We start from the raw sequence: 16,552 nt of genomic DNA on the forward strand, positions 1-16,552 counted from the left end.
CACACACACACACACACACACACACAACGCTTATGAACTTTTAAAACATAGTTAACATTACTATCAGTGATCATTCTGGTTTAACATTGGGCTGTTTGTAGGATATGCTTCCTAAACCCTTCCAAAAGTTCTAACTGCACAATTGCAGTTGTGAAAGCTTTTCTTTCATTATTATCCTACCTCAGAACATTTTATATTTTCACATATTAAACATCAAAATTTGCTCATGGCCAAATTCAATTGAGGATACAAAAACAAGATTTGAATGCTGAAGGTCTTGATCTTCTTCTTTGGAGCAGGTTAGGTGGGGTGGTAGAAGCCAGGATGGTGCAGGAAACACTGTTGGTGAAGAGGTGGAACAGGTCAATAGCTTCCTTTCAAGGGCAGCTCTTACTACAAAGTACATGACCAAGTCAGGTTGGTTGAAAAAAGGGTTAACCCTTGTGTTGTACACACAATGCTAGATTGTACAATTGATTTGTTCTTATCGGTTTTGTTTTTTATAGGCAGAGGAGATATGATAACTGTGCTTGCCATGGGATGGAACCATAGGAAGATGCAGAGTCTCCACAAGACACTGGCGAAAAGATTTGTCAAAGTAAGAAGCCTACACTGCACATTAACCCACCGGGTCTGAGGTGTTTTCTGGGCCCTGGAGACACTATATTCAAGAAAGTGGTTCATCCATTCCGGCTATGCTGGTCCCTGCGAATTCCCCAAATGTATAATCTTGACTGCATAACTGGCAATGGGGGGACTGTGATCGACCTCTCCCTGCATTTTTTTCGGGGGCATTTGTGGTTAATTTTGCAGTGATGCTATGTTTTCTGTCATTTTTATTTTTTTAAATAGACTACACAGAGAGCAGAAATGGAAGCAGCCAATCTTGAGAGTCTCAAGCAGGAGTTAAACATCTCTAAGGAGGATGCAGATCGGTGGGTGTGTGATGTCAAGCAATGGGCAGCCACTGGTATGTCATCTAGTCGCTGGTGTAGAAATTGGTACTTTATTTCCATATATTTGTCTAAATTTTTGCAGTGAAACTGTGTTTTCTGTAACGGTCGACTTTGCTTATTTCTGGTTTTCAAGAGAGACACAGTTCACACAGTAGCCAGGAAGAGCTCCAGAGAGAAATCGATGAGATTATTTATTCCATCCGAAGAAAGAAGCATGATCTGTATCGACAAAATGGTATTTGCTACTACATCACTCAACTTGCATTTTGTATGGTTTTTTTTTAATGTTTTTTTTTAACCTACAGACAGCAACCAAACAAGGCAACGCAAACGGAGGAGACTTGGTGAGCTCAAAAAGACACTTAGAGAGAAGATAGTGCTGTACAACACCATTCCTGGCTGTGAAGAGAACATTGACACCGAAGCAGCATGCAGTCTCTCTGATGATTTTATTCTGCCTTGGGAAGCACAAGGAGATGGTAAGTAATGTGTTGTATTTTTGTGCTTTTTTAAAATTCACAAAATTTAGTTGATTGTTAATACAAGTAATAACAGTCAGCAATTTAACACTGCCACCCAGTAAAAAAGGTGCAACATACAGTAAAGAATAAAACATTATATTTTCTGTTGTTATCTGAAATATAATCTGTAATGTTCCCATATGATATAGTGATAATCTAATAGTTATTGTTACTCCTGTAACACACATTCTATACTAGTAGTGGTCATCACTTTCTTTTATATAAGAGGTGCAATAACTAAACACATTCAAGATGAAAGCCATAACTATTCTGAAATAGCAAAATCCAACCCAAGAATGAAATAAATATGCCTACAAATTAGACATCCTACATCATTCAATGTCTTGAATAAAAAAAAAACACATATCTTAATACTGGGATGAGCATTTCTTTAACTTTCTGTTATATTGTAGTGTGATGTTTCAGTTGTTGTCAATTAGGTGTATTGGCTGCATTATTATATGCATACTTAAGGGCAAATGCCTAATGAAGAACACTGTGCTAGACGTAAAGCGGAATATGTTGTGTGTTAAGAGTAATAAAAAAAGATTTCCTCCACTTTTATTTTCAAAAATAGTGGCGAGTCTCCGCTTGAAGAGGCGAGTGTTTGACCAAGTCATGCTGGTCAGGCGCATGGAGGAGGAGAAGATAATAATTGTAAAGGAGATGACTCAGCATTATCAACATCTAAAAAAAACATTGGAGAAACTGGACAATCTCCTTCAGGAGACTAAAGAGGACATCAAGATCCATAGTATGTACAATAAATGTTTTTTATTATTTTATATGTAAAAATATGTTGATGCCAGTTGCCACTAACCAGGATGTTATAGTTTCATGTAAATATTGCTTCAAATCTAAAATTTTAAATCACAATACTTATGAGCTGTTATTTTTTGTTTGTTTTGTGTTTTTATCAATGTCAATTTTCTTCACTTTTTACTTAAGATCCGCCTAGAGAGCTGACCGAAGAGGGACACAGGGGGCTATACTGCTGTATCTTACACAAGCGGCACATTCTGCAGCAAAAACTTGCAGCAGTCACCAGCACCTATGGCAGTGTCAACACAGACCCTTCCTTCTTCACGCTGGAGGAACATGTTGAAGAGGAGAGTGAGGGCAACAGCAGTCCAGAACTTTCTGAAGAAGAGTCTTAAAGTTTTAGCACAAACATTGGAAGCATTGGATCTTCCCAGAATCAGACTCTTGAGTCTGGAAATTAAATATTTTTCAGATTAATTAAATAAATAATAAATTAGTAAAAGTCATGCTAACCCTGAGCTACTGTGTCTGTTGTTTTTTCTTACACCAACATGTTCTAATTCTGTGCCGATTTGGATAACAGAAGGCTCTACATTATCCATGTGCCTCTGTCACCATTGTTACAGAGGCACAGCTTGCTTACTTGTTACTTTTATATTTCAGATTTTACATGTGGCATTACATTACACCTTAACTGTTAAAAATCATTGTTATTGTCATTATTATTTATTGCACATTTAATAAATATTTATATGAACTTATACATTTTGATCTTTAAGGCAATATATTTCATATTAATTTGTATGCACAGACTCAATATTGTATCTCAGTTTTATATCCCATTTTAAGTCATTTTAATAAAACTAATGACAAATACTATTTATTTTCTTCCTCACTTTAAAATATGATTTTATATGTTAACATTAATTACATTAGTACTCATGAACAACATTACAAAATACTTATACAGATTTTGTAGAATACAGTGTATTTATATATTATAAATATATATTAATTATTATTTTGCACCATGATCTATGTCCTTAATGATAATTAACGTGATCATAGAGGCCCGAATGCTGATATTGGTGTTTTTAATTTTATAACCCATTTTTGCATTTTGCTCACAAGTGGCCAAAGCAGGATAATAGTTCATAACAATACATAAAAATGTATGTACACATCATTCATATTGCTTTTTTTGTATTTGCAACCAATAATTAAACAGACAAGCATATGCAAATATAATGCCTGTGAATCATCATGTTGCAGGATTTTACTCCTGTAAAAAATCCTGTTTATAGATGGTTAGGTAGGGTTAGGGTTAGGGTTAGGTACATTCGTTGTGTGTGTGTGTGAGAGAGAGAGAGAGAGAGAGAGTGTCTGTGTGTGTGAGAGAGTGTCTGTGTGTGTGCATGTGTGAGAGAGTGTTTGTGTGTGTGTGAGCATATGCAAATATAATGCCTGTGAATCATTGTGTTGCAGGATTTTACTCCTGTAAAAAATCCTGTTTATAGATGGATAGGTAGGGTTAGGGTTAGGTACATTCGTTGTGTGAGTGTGTGTGTGTGTGTGTGTGTGTGTGTGTGTGTGAGAGAGAGAGAGAGAGAGTGTTTGTGTGTGTGTGTGAACATATACAAATATAATGCCTGTGAATCATCGTGTTGCAGGATTTTACTCCTGTAAAAAATCCTGTTTATAGATGGATAGGCAGGGTTAGGGTTAGGGTTAGGTACATTCGTTGTGTGAGTGTGTGTGTGGAGAGAGAGAGAGAGAGAGAGAGAGAGAGAGAGAGAAAGAGAGAGAGCAAGCGAGAGTGTGTGTGTGTGAGAGAGTGTCTGTGTGTGTGCATGTGAGAGAGTGTGTCTGTGTGTGTGTGTCTGTGTGTGAGAGTGTGTGTGTGTTTGAGAGTGTGTGTCTGTGTGTGAGAGAGTGTGTGTGTTTGAGAGTGTGTGTCTGTGTGTGAGAGAGTGTGTGAGAGTGTCTGTGTGTGCATGTGAGAGTGTCTGTGTGTGAGAGAGTGTGTGTCTGTGTGTGTGCATGTGAGTGTCTGTGTGTTTGAGAGAGTGTGTGCTGTGTGTGAGAGAGTGTGTGTGTGTGAGTGTGTCTGTGTGTGCATGTGAGAGTGTGTCTGTGTGTGAGAGAGTGTGTGTCTGTGTATGTGTGAGAGAGAGAGAGAGTGTGTGTGTGTGTGTGTGTGAGAGAGAGAGTGTGTGTGTGGGGTGTGCGTGCGTATGCGTTTTCCTATCATACAGATTTATGTATTTTAAAAATGCAGAATGTTTTCTGTGAGGGGTAGGTCTTGTGTTTGAACAGAATAAAAACCATTCTGTCTATGGAATGTCTTCATTATGATAGGAATACCAGTGTGTGTGCAAATGCTGGGACTCCATGGAAAGGACCAGAGGCACACAAATCATGATTAATTTGATAAATTCTGATATTTATTGTTTTTAAATGTGTAGCAAAGACAACGGTTTTCCATAGCAATGATTAGATCTCTCAGTCCAATAACAAGTTTTGCAATGAATGGGTGATTTTATAACAGAGGGAAATTCTTGACTACATTACCCAATTATATCAAAGCCCAGTGGCGGGTGGGCGTGGCTTGGGGCATCGTTTAACAAAAAGTATTTTCTCGTATTTAATCACTGTCTTCCTTGTGTTAAACAATCTTAAAAATCAAGAGTATATGAAGGAACCAAGCCAGTGACATATTTCAAAACATTTTATGAGTCCAGTCATCAAACACAGAAAACAGATAATGTGCTGTAAAAAGCAGTAACAGAAACAGAACACAAGAATAAATCAGAACTGATATGCCTTAACACTGAAAGACACAATTGCAAGTCAGTCTCTGTAACTGTCATACAAGGCTAGATGCCTTCTTCTTTATTTAGATCTTTACAACCTAGCAACAAACAATACATCGGAGCACACACACTCATCTTCAGGATGAACTTTGAAAATTTTCTCTTGGCTCCCAGGAATTTTTCCACTTTTTCCCACTGTAAGACGGCAAAAAGTGTTAGTCACAATGTTCATTACTGGAATATAAATACTATCTTGGTTCTGTACAATAAGACTTAGTTTTCAGTTATGTATTCCATATAATGTATTTTATATATTATATAATGTAATTGTTTGAAAATATGCATTCAGCAGAGGATTTAATTATTCACACTACACTCAGAATGTGTCAGACAGCACATTTTTTACTCATTTGATTGTGTTCCCAATCAATTTTAATCTCATTGTTCAAGACAAAAAAAATGCAGTTCTCAACAAAGGTTTGATAAAAAAAAAGAGTGGTTGAAAGCATTAAAGAATAGATAAAAATAAAAAGCACACCACATTTCAAATGATATTACATTGAAGTCTGAAGTCCTGATCAAACTGCAACTTGTTAAAACTGAATAAATGTTTATGTAATGTTTATTATTTTTCTCTAATGTTTATATAAACATTTTTTGTATTTTTGTTAGTTCTGTCAATTTTCTACAATACAGTAAACTTCAAATAATATCCATACCATCCAGAGCAAGGATGCCACTGCACCAACACCTCCGCATGACCCTTAGCGGAAACAGAAGAAACATGGGTTAATGTTAATGACATTTACTTACAACACATGAAGTTACAATCATACATCAGCTGAACGGTAAATACAACATTAAATCCAAGTGAAATTAATAGTTAGTGGGACTAAGTCTATCATAATAAGCATAATAAAACTTTAATTATTAGCATAATTCAATAACTTTATTACTACATTATCAATACAATTTTGTAAAATATGGAACAGTAGTTTTTATTTTTGTCACACAACCATTGCTATGGTCAAGATTTTAAATTTGCACAACTTAAATTGTGACGTAAAATATTTCTTATTAAAATCCACAGTTGAACATTATAACATGAATTATATGAATACCTAAACCTTACATTAATTATTTAGTATATTTGGTCATGTGTTTTGCAATTACATTGGAATTACAACATACAAAATAGCAAAATAATATTGTTATTGTGAATGTGTTTTTTTTGTTTGTTCATTATTTCAGTATTTTAAAATGTTTTTTTGAAACAAACCTCCCTGATTCTTTTCCTCAAAATTTTTTTGTAGGGGAAACTGGTTGATTCTTTATGCATGGGGCATTCTGAAAGAAAATAAAATATGGTTATAATTTGTAACAGACATAAGTAAAAGAAAAAGTTCAACAAACATCTTCTAAACATTACCATGAGGGTCATGGATAAAGCAAATTTTTAAAAGGAAAATCAAAATTGCAGCTTAGTGTAAACATATGAACAGGACCGTTTTCATTGATGTTACAGTAATATGGCAATGATAATTTTTGAGACATGGGAATTCCCATAACACACCACACTTGTGTGTTTTTGTCTTTTTTTGTTGAAGTTACAGATTTTATTGTTTGGAGACTGTCTTTTTACAATGCTCACATGCTCATGATAAAGTAGTCACTCGTTACTGAGATGTAATTATTATTCCTGCAGTTACATCTTACATTCATGTTTTTTAAACACTGTTGGGACACTTAATTTCATGATTTGTATAAACACGGGGAATGGTCAAAGCAACACAAAAATTCTTTACATATACATATATGTAAAGTGTAATTACACATATATATTTAACTTAGAAAAGCTAAGAGTGCCACAGCATTTGTTCAATGTGTTTGACTTCCAGAGTAATATGCTTTCAATTTATTAAAATTGATTAATTAAATAAAGCTGTACAAAAGCAGTCCGTTGTGCTGCTTTATTGTGCAAACTTTTAGCTGTTAAGACATTTCAATTTTATTATCATAACCAAACACACTGGTTCATAGCACATGTACTTCACTTTTTTATTCTTCTATTCATTTACCTTTAGATGGTAATAAATCGGAAGGCTCCACATTCAAAGAAAATAGCTTACTTCCAATGGTGCAAAATAAGATGGATACTAAATGTATGTTTCTTAATTATAATTATTTTTACATTAAATCATTTAGCAGATGCTTTTATCCAAAGCAATTTACAGATGAGGAGAACAATAGAAGCACTCAGATCAACAGGAGGGTTTGGGTACTGTATGGTCATAAGACTGAGTAGCTTGCTATAAATATGTTGGAATGTGTGCAAAAGAAAATATTACAATATGTACATTGGTAGAATTCTAACCCAGTCCTTTTCAAAAAACAATGAGAAAGGCCCTGTTCTTTCAGCACTAAAACTGTAATCACGTTGCAAAATCAAACATAGCTTTGATTCATATGTCAAAAGGAAAATCCTCAAATCAACAAATCCACACATACCTTTATGATCTGCTTTCCTCTTTATTTGTCTTTTTTTTCGTGAGGAAGATACTGGGCCTGGACTGCCTAGCTCAGTGGACAGTTTAGAACAGGTAGAGGCGGGTGGCAGAGGAGAAGCCAGAGAAGAAGATAAAGGACTAGACTGAGAGGAGATGAAAACAGGAAGAGTTAGGGGGGAGACTGGAGGAGCAATGGATAAAGACATAGGAGATGTCAAGGAGGTGGTGAACGAAACAAGAGAAGCCAAGGAGGCAGATGCAGGAGGAAGTAAAAGAGTGTCAGACTCAGAGCTGAGCAGAGGTGTGGACTCTGCTGGGTCTGCTGGTGGAGTCTCTGTCTGTGAGCTGTTTACGGCAGAACGCTCTCCCATGCTGCTTGCTTCTTTATCTGCAATAGCCACTGTTGGAAAAATAAAATTGTGATATGAACCTTTCCATAAGCTCCTGCAATCAACACATTTAAAATAAAACTCTATTTAAAGTCTGGAATACACTATACAACTTGTAGCCTCTGTTCTGGGCACAATAAACTAAAATATATGTGCCTCATTGCTTAGGAAACACATGACCAAATAAAACAATATGGCCCGGTTTCACAGACAGGGTTTAGATTAAGCCAGGATTAAGCCTTAGTTCAATTAGGACATTTAAGTAACTTATAAATGTGCCCTAGAAAAGTTAAAGAAGTTAAAACAGCTCAAACATGCATTTTAGTCTGGGACTAGGCTAGACTAGACAAGGCTTTTATAATTTAAGACAATTTTTATAACACTTTCCCCCTGTTTCACAGACCTTCACAGGTCTGTGAAACAGGGGGAAAGTGTTATAAAAATTGTCTTAAATTATAAAACATGTTTGATATCCTTCACCTGGATGGAATCATAGCCTGAAGCTAAAAAATAAATAAAAATAAAAGTCTGTGGCTATCATACACTACTTGATTTTCTGTGAAATCTTACTGCCCAGAATGTGCAGGCTGGCTCTGACTTTCGGCAACTAGCATCAATTTCTGAATCGAGGAAAAAATATGGGCAAAAGTCATGTAGTGTATTCCAGCCCCACAAAGACATACATGGTGTGAAATTGAATGACCAAGCAAGTATACACCACCGTGTACAGTTACAGTTCATACAATGTGCTCACCTTAATATAGTATAATGTAGTAATCTATGGAAAGAAATTTTAGAATAAAACAACATATATTTGTTGTATTTTGTTGTTGTTTTCAAGGATGAAACATTTATGATTTTATGAGTGTAATAAGTGTAATGAGTGTAACTCTTAGGGTCTGCATTTGGACAGATACTATTATTTATTGTGTGACAGGTGATAAGACCACAAAACTGTTTGCTGTACAAGAACATGTCAGTTCTATTGAATGAGACATTTTACCATTACAGCTGAGCAGAGGTGTGGACTCTGCTGGGTCTGCTGGAGGAGTCTCTGTCTGTGAGCTGTTTACGGCAGAACGCTCTCCCATGCTGCTCGCTTCTTTATCTGCAATAGCCACTGTTGGAAAAAAGAAACTGTGATGTGGACATGAGAATAACAATAATTCAATAATAATTCAGCAAAAACAAATAAATAAAATAAAGTTTTATTATGGTTTTATTTATTTTATTATTACGTTTAAGTCCACGTATGAGTTGTATTTATTAATGTAATATCAATTTGACATTATCAAAATAATACCCCGCTCAAGTTTTCTTATGTAATTTCCCCTATGTAAAAAGGTTGGGAATATTATTTTTATATAAATTTTTTAAACCTAAGGTGAGAAAAAATAAAGTCTGCTTGGCCATGTGCAAATGTATATACTGCCGGTAAAACCTTACTACCGTCTTTTCAAATTAATTCTCAAATCAACTGAGGATGCACTAATAAGCAATAAAATATGTGAAAATTTAGCATGCATTGCACATTTGTGTTTATTACCATTAAGAAGACTTTCATATAACCTCTTTATTGTAAGAAAAGCATCCTGAGTATCTTCTGTATCCATCTTCCATGGACAGAAGCACTCAGCAGAAAAACCATTTGAGGTTCTCCTGGCAAGGAGAAGGATTGGGAAGCTCTCTAAAAGTTCCCACTTGTGGAGCTGGAATGAAATTGAGACAAAATTATAAAACTGAGAATATGATAAATAAATACAAGTTCACACACACACACACACACACACACACAGAGAGAGACAGAGAGAGAGAGAGAGAGAGAGAGAGAGAGAGAGAGAGAGAGAGAGGAGAGAGAGAGAGACAGAGAGAGATAGAGAGTAAACTATTTGAATTCACTGAGAGTTCAGAGATAATTAACACATGTATATTTGGGTTGTCAAATCGAATAACATACACACACACACACACACACACACACATACGTGTGTGTGTGTGTGTGTAAACAATATTACAAACTTTAATTTTAGATTAAACGAATCACGGTTAATCGATTTGACAGCTCTAGTTTATATTTAATCCACATATCTATAAGGACTGCAACAATCAGAGACCATCATACTGTATATGGACAAGGGGTAGCGACAGATTTAAAAAGTCTGATTCAAAAATGAAAATGTTCCTTTTCAAGTTTTGGCTTCTTGTCTATGCATTTGAAATTTGCTTGAATGGGTTTTTAGTTATTGTGATACTACAGTACTTTTAAATTCTATTCCAGGGGTGTTCAATCCTGCTCCTGCAGGGCCACTATGCAGATTTTAACTCCAACCCCACTTAAACACTCCCGAACCCGAAGTTGGAGCTAAACAATGCAAGACAGTGACCCTCTGGGACCGAGTTTGGACATCTCTGGTCTATACGAATTCTTTTTCATTATGTTATGCCAAACTTCTAATTTAGTGTTCTTTATCAGACCTGAGTACACCGGAAAAACACACAGATGTTACACCTCAGTCAGTTTGCACTGAAAAAAGAATTGCTGAAGCGTCTGTATATAAATATAACAAATGCATGTGTAAAAGCTAAAGATCAGGGATTATTTACTTACTATTTTATGACTAACATCTGAAAGATAAACCTACCAGTAGATTTGTTGCATCATAAACTTTGTTCACACTGCTGATTTTTTTTTGACGGTCTTTCCATTCTTGGGAAAGCTGTTCCTTTCTTTTCTCAAGCTTTTGCTTATATGGCTGCTTAGCACTACAGTGTTGACATGTTTTGCTTGCTACTCCAATTTTTTTACTGCACATGTAGCAATCCTTTAGAGTAGGCATCTGTTAAAAAAAAAACATAAACGATATGTGTTATGGGGGGATAATAAATATTTTTTTTACCCCTACTATGTTGACAAGATTCACAGTCTCAGAAAATATTGTCACCACAGTGACCTAACTTTCAAAACATTTAAAGAAAACTGCAACAGTATAATGCTACTCAGAAGCTGGTTTTGAAAATTGTTTTATCAACTTAAAGTCGACATGAAATCAACATTTACTTACTATACTTTATTTACTTTGTTAGTGCATATTCTAGACTTGTGGTGAACAATTAGTCCATGCAAGTTAATGCACAGAAAAAAATTGTTTGCCGTGGTGTTCTTTAATCAAAATCCAAAAAAGTTACTTCCGGTCTGGAATGGTGTTCCTTTTCTAATGACGTCATTCGGGGTTGGGTTGAAAATGTATTACTTATCTTGGGTTGAAAACGCTTAACCACTCCCCTCAAACCGAGATGGAGATGAGGAGCGCTAAAGTAAAACCCTGCCCTCTGTTTAATATTCCCTTTCACTTGGAAATACGTCACAACACTGGAGAAATGCCGTTTGCAACTTACGGTTCACAGGGACTTTAAGACGTTTTTTTTTTGTATTTGTGGTAGCCTTCTATCAGAAGCATCAGAAGAGGGCTATAGAAGAGGTTTGAGATAAAATGTTATAATAAATTATTATAGACTGTTATAAAGAGGCATACATATATATATATATATATATATATAGGCCTACAGTATATATATATGGTGTGTTTGTATAAATACCCATATAGATATAATAGATTCATGTGACCTAACACAAAACCATTGAGGCACTGTGTTTGGTAAATATAATATGATCATGCTTAAGTGAAAAGTGAAAAATCAGCATCAGATTCCTTTGGTTAATCACCTTTGTTGTCTGTCCTCTAGCCTTGTTCGTCGTTCAAACAATGTTTGTTCTGTTCCTGGCTTTACACCTGTACGAAGAAATCAGAGAAAAATAGCACAATGTACTATATATTACAATGAATATATTGGTCATATTATTTATGTTCACTGTTTATTACTATCCTGCTAATTCTGAAGAGCTGTTTAAAGTTTTTCACTGTTTCTTTTAAAAATTGTTAAAGATCTACTCTATTCATATACACACACACACACACACACACACGTAAGTGGAAACAATTCCATTCTATTTATTATTATACATAATTCCATTATTTTATTAAAAATAATGCTTGTATTTGAAATAACAACCATTACAACTATTTTATTAAAAATGTTAATGCGTATTATTAATATTATTTATTATGATTAGGCTATATTTCAGTATTTATTTATTAATTTCCACAATTGGATATTTCTGGAAAATATTATCTGAAATATGAATCGTACGTCAATTAATAATGAACTGAGACGTAATACACATGTGAAATACTTTAAAAATAGTATTTGGATGATCGAGTCAGATTAACGAAATATGGAAACTAGAACGTTTTGACAAAATGTGTAGACTTTATACATGGTCCCTTACACACAACTTTTCCAATCTCTGAATAATTTCACACTAAATACTAACTTTAAAATGCTGATGTGACCTGCTCAAATGATTTGACCCTCAAACATGTTAAAATAATGAGAAAAATCGCGACCCTTCATGGTTTGACACGCGACGTATAGGCCTAACGTTACATTCAATATTGAATAGACGACAGAATTATAGGCCTAATATTTGTCCAGTAACAATAATCGATCTATTTCTAATGTTGTTAAGACGGATATTAATAAAAGCTTAATGTCACGTATGATGTATAACTTTTCCATTTACTTTTGGATGTTTCATATGTTTTATATTTCATACAACGTTATTCCCAAGTAAACACCAGTAACAAGTTACAACTAACGTTAATCACCACAAAGCAAGATGAAACAGCACAAAGCGCCTTAATATTATTTTGTTCTAAAATTATATTAGCTATCAAGGTTTGCTGATAACATAGCCTACCTGTATTAGCCTCAATTATCTCGTAGAAAACCCACAATGCATTGACGACTCTGTGTGGCAAATCTCCCGCCGCCTTTAGGGGCACTATTTTAAGAAACGACGCAGTGGGTCGTATTTGAGGAAAGGTGCAAACGACCATTATGGTCGTATAAGTTGGAGGACTTGTTGGGAGAGATAAGCAGTATCGGTAAGATAGTAATACCATTAAAACCTTAACGATACCCATCCCTAGCTATGCCTGAGCTCTGAATATTGGATTACGTGTCTGGATTGCCCCTTAATTAAAGCTGCATTTGGATCTCAACCTTCGTGTCTCGGAGCAGTTCGTAACACCTGCTTTGTTTATTTAATATATTTGTTATACATTATTTATACAATATGTTTTTACATTATACATTTTTAATTTTAAGTGTACAAGTGTTCAATAAATGTATTTGTTGAGAAATGTTGTCTATCTTAAGTAATTATTTGTGTTACATATTATCTTTCAAATAAAAGGTTCAAATAAGAGGTTAAAAACAAGCACATATCGGCCAAAATAAATCGGCTGCATTAATCGGCCGACCCGGATTTCAAAAGATGGGCATCGGCCTGAAAAAAAACAATATCGGTCGACCTCTAATCGGGAGTCATGTAAACATGACATCACATGCGTCTTTTCTGGTCAGTCGTCATGGAAACATGAAGCCCTGGCGTTTGGACCATAGTAAAACAAACATATCACTGTATACCACCAGTATGTGTCAAAACACTCACTGTGGCTTTTTAAATGAATTGTTATTCATTCCTAGATTTAAGCATTGATAGCATATGCTCCTTTCTGTGCTTGGTCAAGCTCCTCTTCGTAAATACATAGAAATAATCTGTCAAAATGTATATTAACAGTTTCCATTGGATTTATTTGCACAATTAAATACCCTCAAAATCAATAAATTACAGCGTAAAAAGAAAAGTGATGCTCAAAGTGATAGTTCACCTCAAAATAAAATTTCTCTCATTTACTCACCACCATGCCATCCCAGATGTGGTACATTCAATGCATGTGAATGGTGGTTAAAAAGCACATTTAGGTGGCATTAAGTATTTCATATGACTCCAGTAGTTGAATCCATGTCTTTCATATCACCAGGAGTGACATGATAATTGTGGTTAAGAAACAGATCAACATTTAAGTACTTGTTTTTTTTTTTTTTTATTATCAATCTCCACTTTCACCATCATATTTGTCGTCTCTTGTTTTTGGGGATACACATTCTTTGTGCATTTCACCACCAACTGGGAGGAAAATTCATATTGAAAATGAATTAAATATTGATCTTAAATCAGACTAAAATATATTTCTCACCAACATCTATAATTTCACTTCTGAAGACATGGATTAAAACACTGGAATCGAATTCATATATTTATTGCTACCTTTATGTGCTTTTTGTACTTTCAAAGTTTTGTTCACCATTCACTTGCATTGTGAGCTGAAATATTCTTCTAAAAATCTTAGTTTGTGTTCAGCAGAAGAAAGTCATACACATCTGGGATGGCATGAGGGTGCGTAAACGATGAGAGAATTTTAATTTGAAGCATACAGCTTATTCAACCACTGTACCAAATGCATACATTATGAATGTCAGCGGATATGTTAAAATGGTGCTATACAAATATGAATAATATCATCCAAATATGTTTCCTACCTTTTGTTTTTTTTTTCCACCTCTGATGACTCTTCTTTTAGTTATAGTTGTAGACCTGCCAAAACTTTTTTTTTTATAATAGTAACTGACAAGCTAATCAACAAGTATGGCTAGTTTACATTTAAGATTAACGACGAGACAATTTTCAACCGCTGCAAACCCTGCTACATATTGCATATAGTCTTATACTTTTAATGTGACTCTTTTTACAAACCAACTTACACATGTTGATATCAGGGTGTCTCCTTGAGGCAAACCAAAAATTATAATTATCTCATAATTTATGCAATGTTATGCCATGTCAAACTCATTTGACTTTCTTTAGGGTGAACACAAACAAAGATTTTTGATGGATATCTAATGTGTGTTTGCCCACTGACTTCATTCCATTGAAGTCAGTGACAGGGTTTAATGGCAGATGGCAGATATGTCAAATTTAATTTAACTAAATCAACTAGATATTGAATGCTATAGGCATACTGAAAAATCAGTCCATGACTGGAAAAAAAAATACAAAACTATAACCACAAATTCTATCAGTCTGGACAGTGAAGGAAAATTAATGGCTGGAAATTAATGTATGCAAAATTCAAGTGCTATAGAAATTACAGTTTTAACTTTGTGTAAATAAGAGAATTAATCCATTGCATTAGTTCGCTCACTTTTAGTTCTAACTCTGACTCAAAATGTTTCAGTTCATTGCATTTGTCCTTGCATCTCCTCATAGTATTAGATTTTGTAATCATTTGCGCCATGAGTGTGTTAGATTTGTTTTTGGCCTGCTCTGCTGGTTGATCGACATCATTCTGAAGGCTGGTGTAAATTTCCATCAAATTTCTTTTCTTTTCAGTTCTTCCAGCTCATCTTCCAGCGCTTTTCTCTTAAGTCCACGCATGGCACCCTCTCTCTTGCTCCTCTCTTCATCAAGGTAGATCCTGTATATGGTCCTGGCTGAGGCTACAGAAGCCAGCAGTTCACAATTGTCCTGCATTGTTAATCGCAGAAATCAGTTTATTTTGAAGTATGGGGAAGTCCACATTTTAAAATGTAGCTGGTTTTGTCCTTTCCACAGGTGAAAGATTTGGCTATTTGCAAATTAGGAAACATTCCATGGAACAACTCAGAAACACCTTCATTTGATGCATATGATTGGTGCTGCACCTCTGCATGCAGCGTCGCATTCCAACCAAACTCTGGTCAAAGTTCGACCGATTTTCCTTCGATAGTGGCTCCGCAGGAAGCGGTGGTCACTACAGCAGCAGTTGTGGTGGTAGTAGTTGCTGAAGATGTTACTTTGTCGGTCACGGTGAAGTAACTTGAGATAGTTAACTGCTGTCTGCCTTTTACAGCCGATTTGTGGTCGGACTGCATATGAGATTTAACAGCTCCATGTTGACAACCAACCATGTAAGCAACCATGTCCTAAATTCTTTGTCTTCTAGCCACTTTTGCTGGAATTTGCACTTACCCCTTTCTTTGCAACTTTACTAAATTTACGTTCTCTGTTCTAACTCCTCCAGGTCCCAGCCCGCCGCGGTCCAAACATCCGGCGTTACGTAAATTTAGCACCGGCTGGAGGCAATTACCAAACTGGATCCACATGTTTATCACACCAATGTACAATTGCTTTGCGACAGAACATCTAATGTTTTAAATGTGAAGGCTATATTCAAAATAAATTGGTAATATACTTTTTTCAAAACCATCTAAAATTTGTAATGCCTGTAGGAATAACATTTAATGCTAATTAATGCTATTTAAGGCCTTAATTTTCAGAAAATCCATTAATGACTTTTAATGCCCCACAGAAACCCTGAGTGAGTCTAAAAACTTTCAAGATCCATAAAGGCAGCATCAATGTAATCCATATGACTTGAGTGGAAATATTAACTGTCTCTCCAGTGAAAAATCCACAGGAATTCTTCACAGTATTTTCAAATGAGAAAAGTATGGTGCAAGTGCCACATACAGAATATTAATTATTGTAATTTATAACCTCAATGTTGTTGATTTCAAGATGTACAATTTGGAGTTTGCATTAAACATTTTAAACTGGTGTAGATATGCAATTAACTTACTGGAATTACCTGATGTTTG

The 16,552-nt window shown here is 35.1% G+C and overlaps 1 protein-coding gene across 6 annotated transcripts; it reads right to left on the reverse strand.

Annotated features, from left to right (window-relative positions):
- Positions 1-4,692: 4,692 nt before the first annotated feature.
- On the reverse strand, positions 4,693-16,189 carry LOC127646682 (uncharacterized). Of its 6 annotated transcripts, none has more exons than XM_052130491.1 (10): positions 15,118-16,189; positions 11,673-11,739; positions 11,345-11,416; positions 10,591-10,785; positions 9,495-9,657; positions 8,952-9,068; positions 7,561-7,959; positions 6,332-6,399; positions 5,772-5,815; positions 4,693-5,247 (listed from the first exon to the last, which is right to left on the reverse strand). In XM_052130491.1, exons 4-10 carry the CDS (start codon positions 10,783-10,785, stop codon positions 5,190-5,192), a joined length of 1,044 nt encoding a protein of 347 aa, XP_051986451.1. In that variant the 5' UTR covers positions 11,345-11,416; positions 11,673-11,739; positions 15,118-16,189; the 3' UTR covers positions 4,693-5,189. The 6 variants fall into 6 exon arrangements, with proteins under 6 accessions (XP_051986451.1, XP_051986453.1, XP_051986450.1 ...); XM_052130493.1 differs by lacking the exon at positions 15,118-16,189 and adding an exon at positions 12,768-12,836; XM_052130490.1 differs by lacking the exon at positions 11,345-11,416.
- Between the last annotated feature and the right edge of the window lie 363 nt (positions 16,190-16,552).

This window comes from Xyrauchen texanus, chromosome 7 (assembly GCF_025860055.1).
Source record: "Xyrauchen texanus isolate HMW12.3.18 chromosome 7, RBS_HiC_50CHRs, whole genome shotgun sequence".
NCBI lineage: Eukaryota > Metazoa > Chordata > Actinopteri > Cypriniformes > Catostomidae > Xyrauchen > Xyrauchen texanus.

What these genes read in the sequence shown, in the direction of transcription:
- LOC127646682 (XM_052130490.1), bottom strand. Translation starts at nt 10,785, where the DNA reads ATGCCTACTCTAAAGGATTGCTACATGTGCAGTAAAAAAATTGGAGTA. An exon ending in ATATGAAAGTCTTCTTAATG is followed by an intron (nt 9,069 to 9,494) that starts GTAATAAACACA and finishes TTTTTCCAACAG; the next exon opens with TGGCTATTGCAGATAAAGAA. An exon ending in GAGGAAAGCAGATCATAAAG is followed by an intron (nt 6,400 to 7,560) that starts GTATGTGTGGAT and finishes ATTTTCTTTCAG; the next exon opens with AATGCCCCATGCATAAAGAA.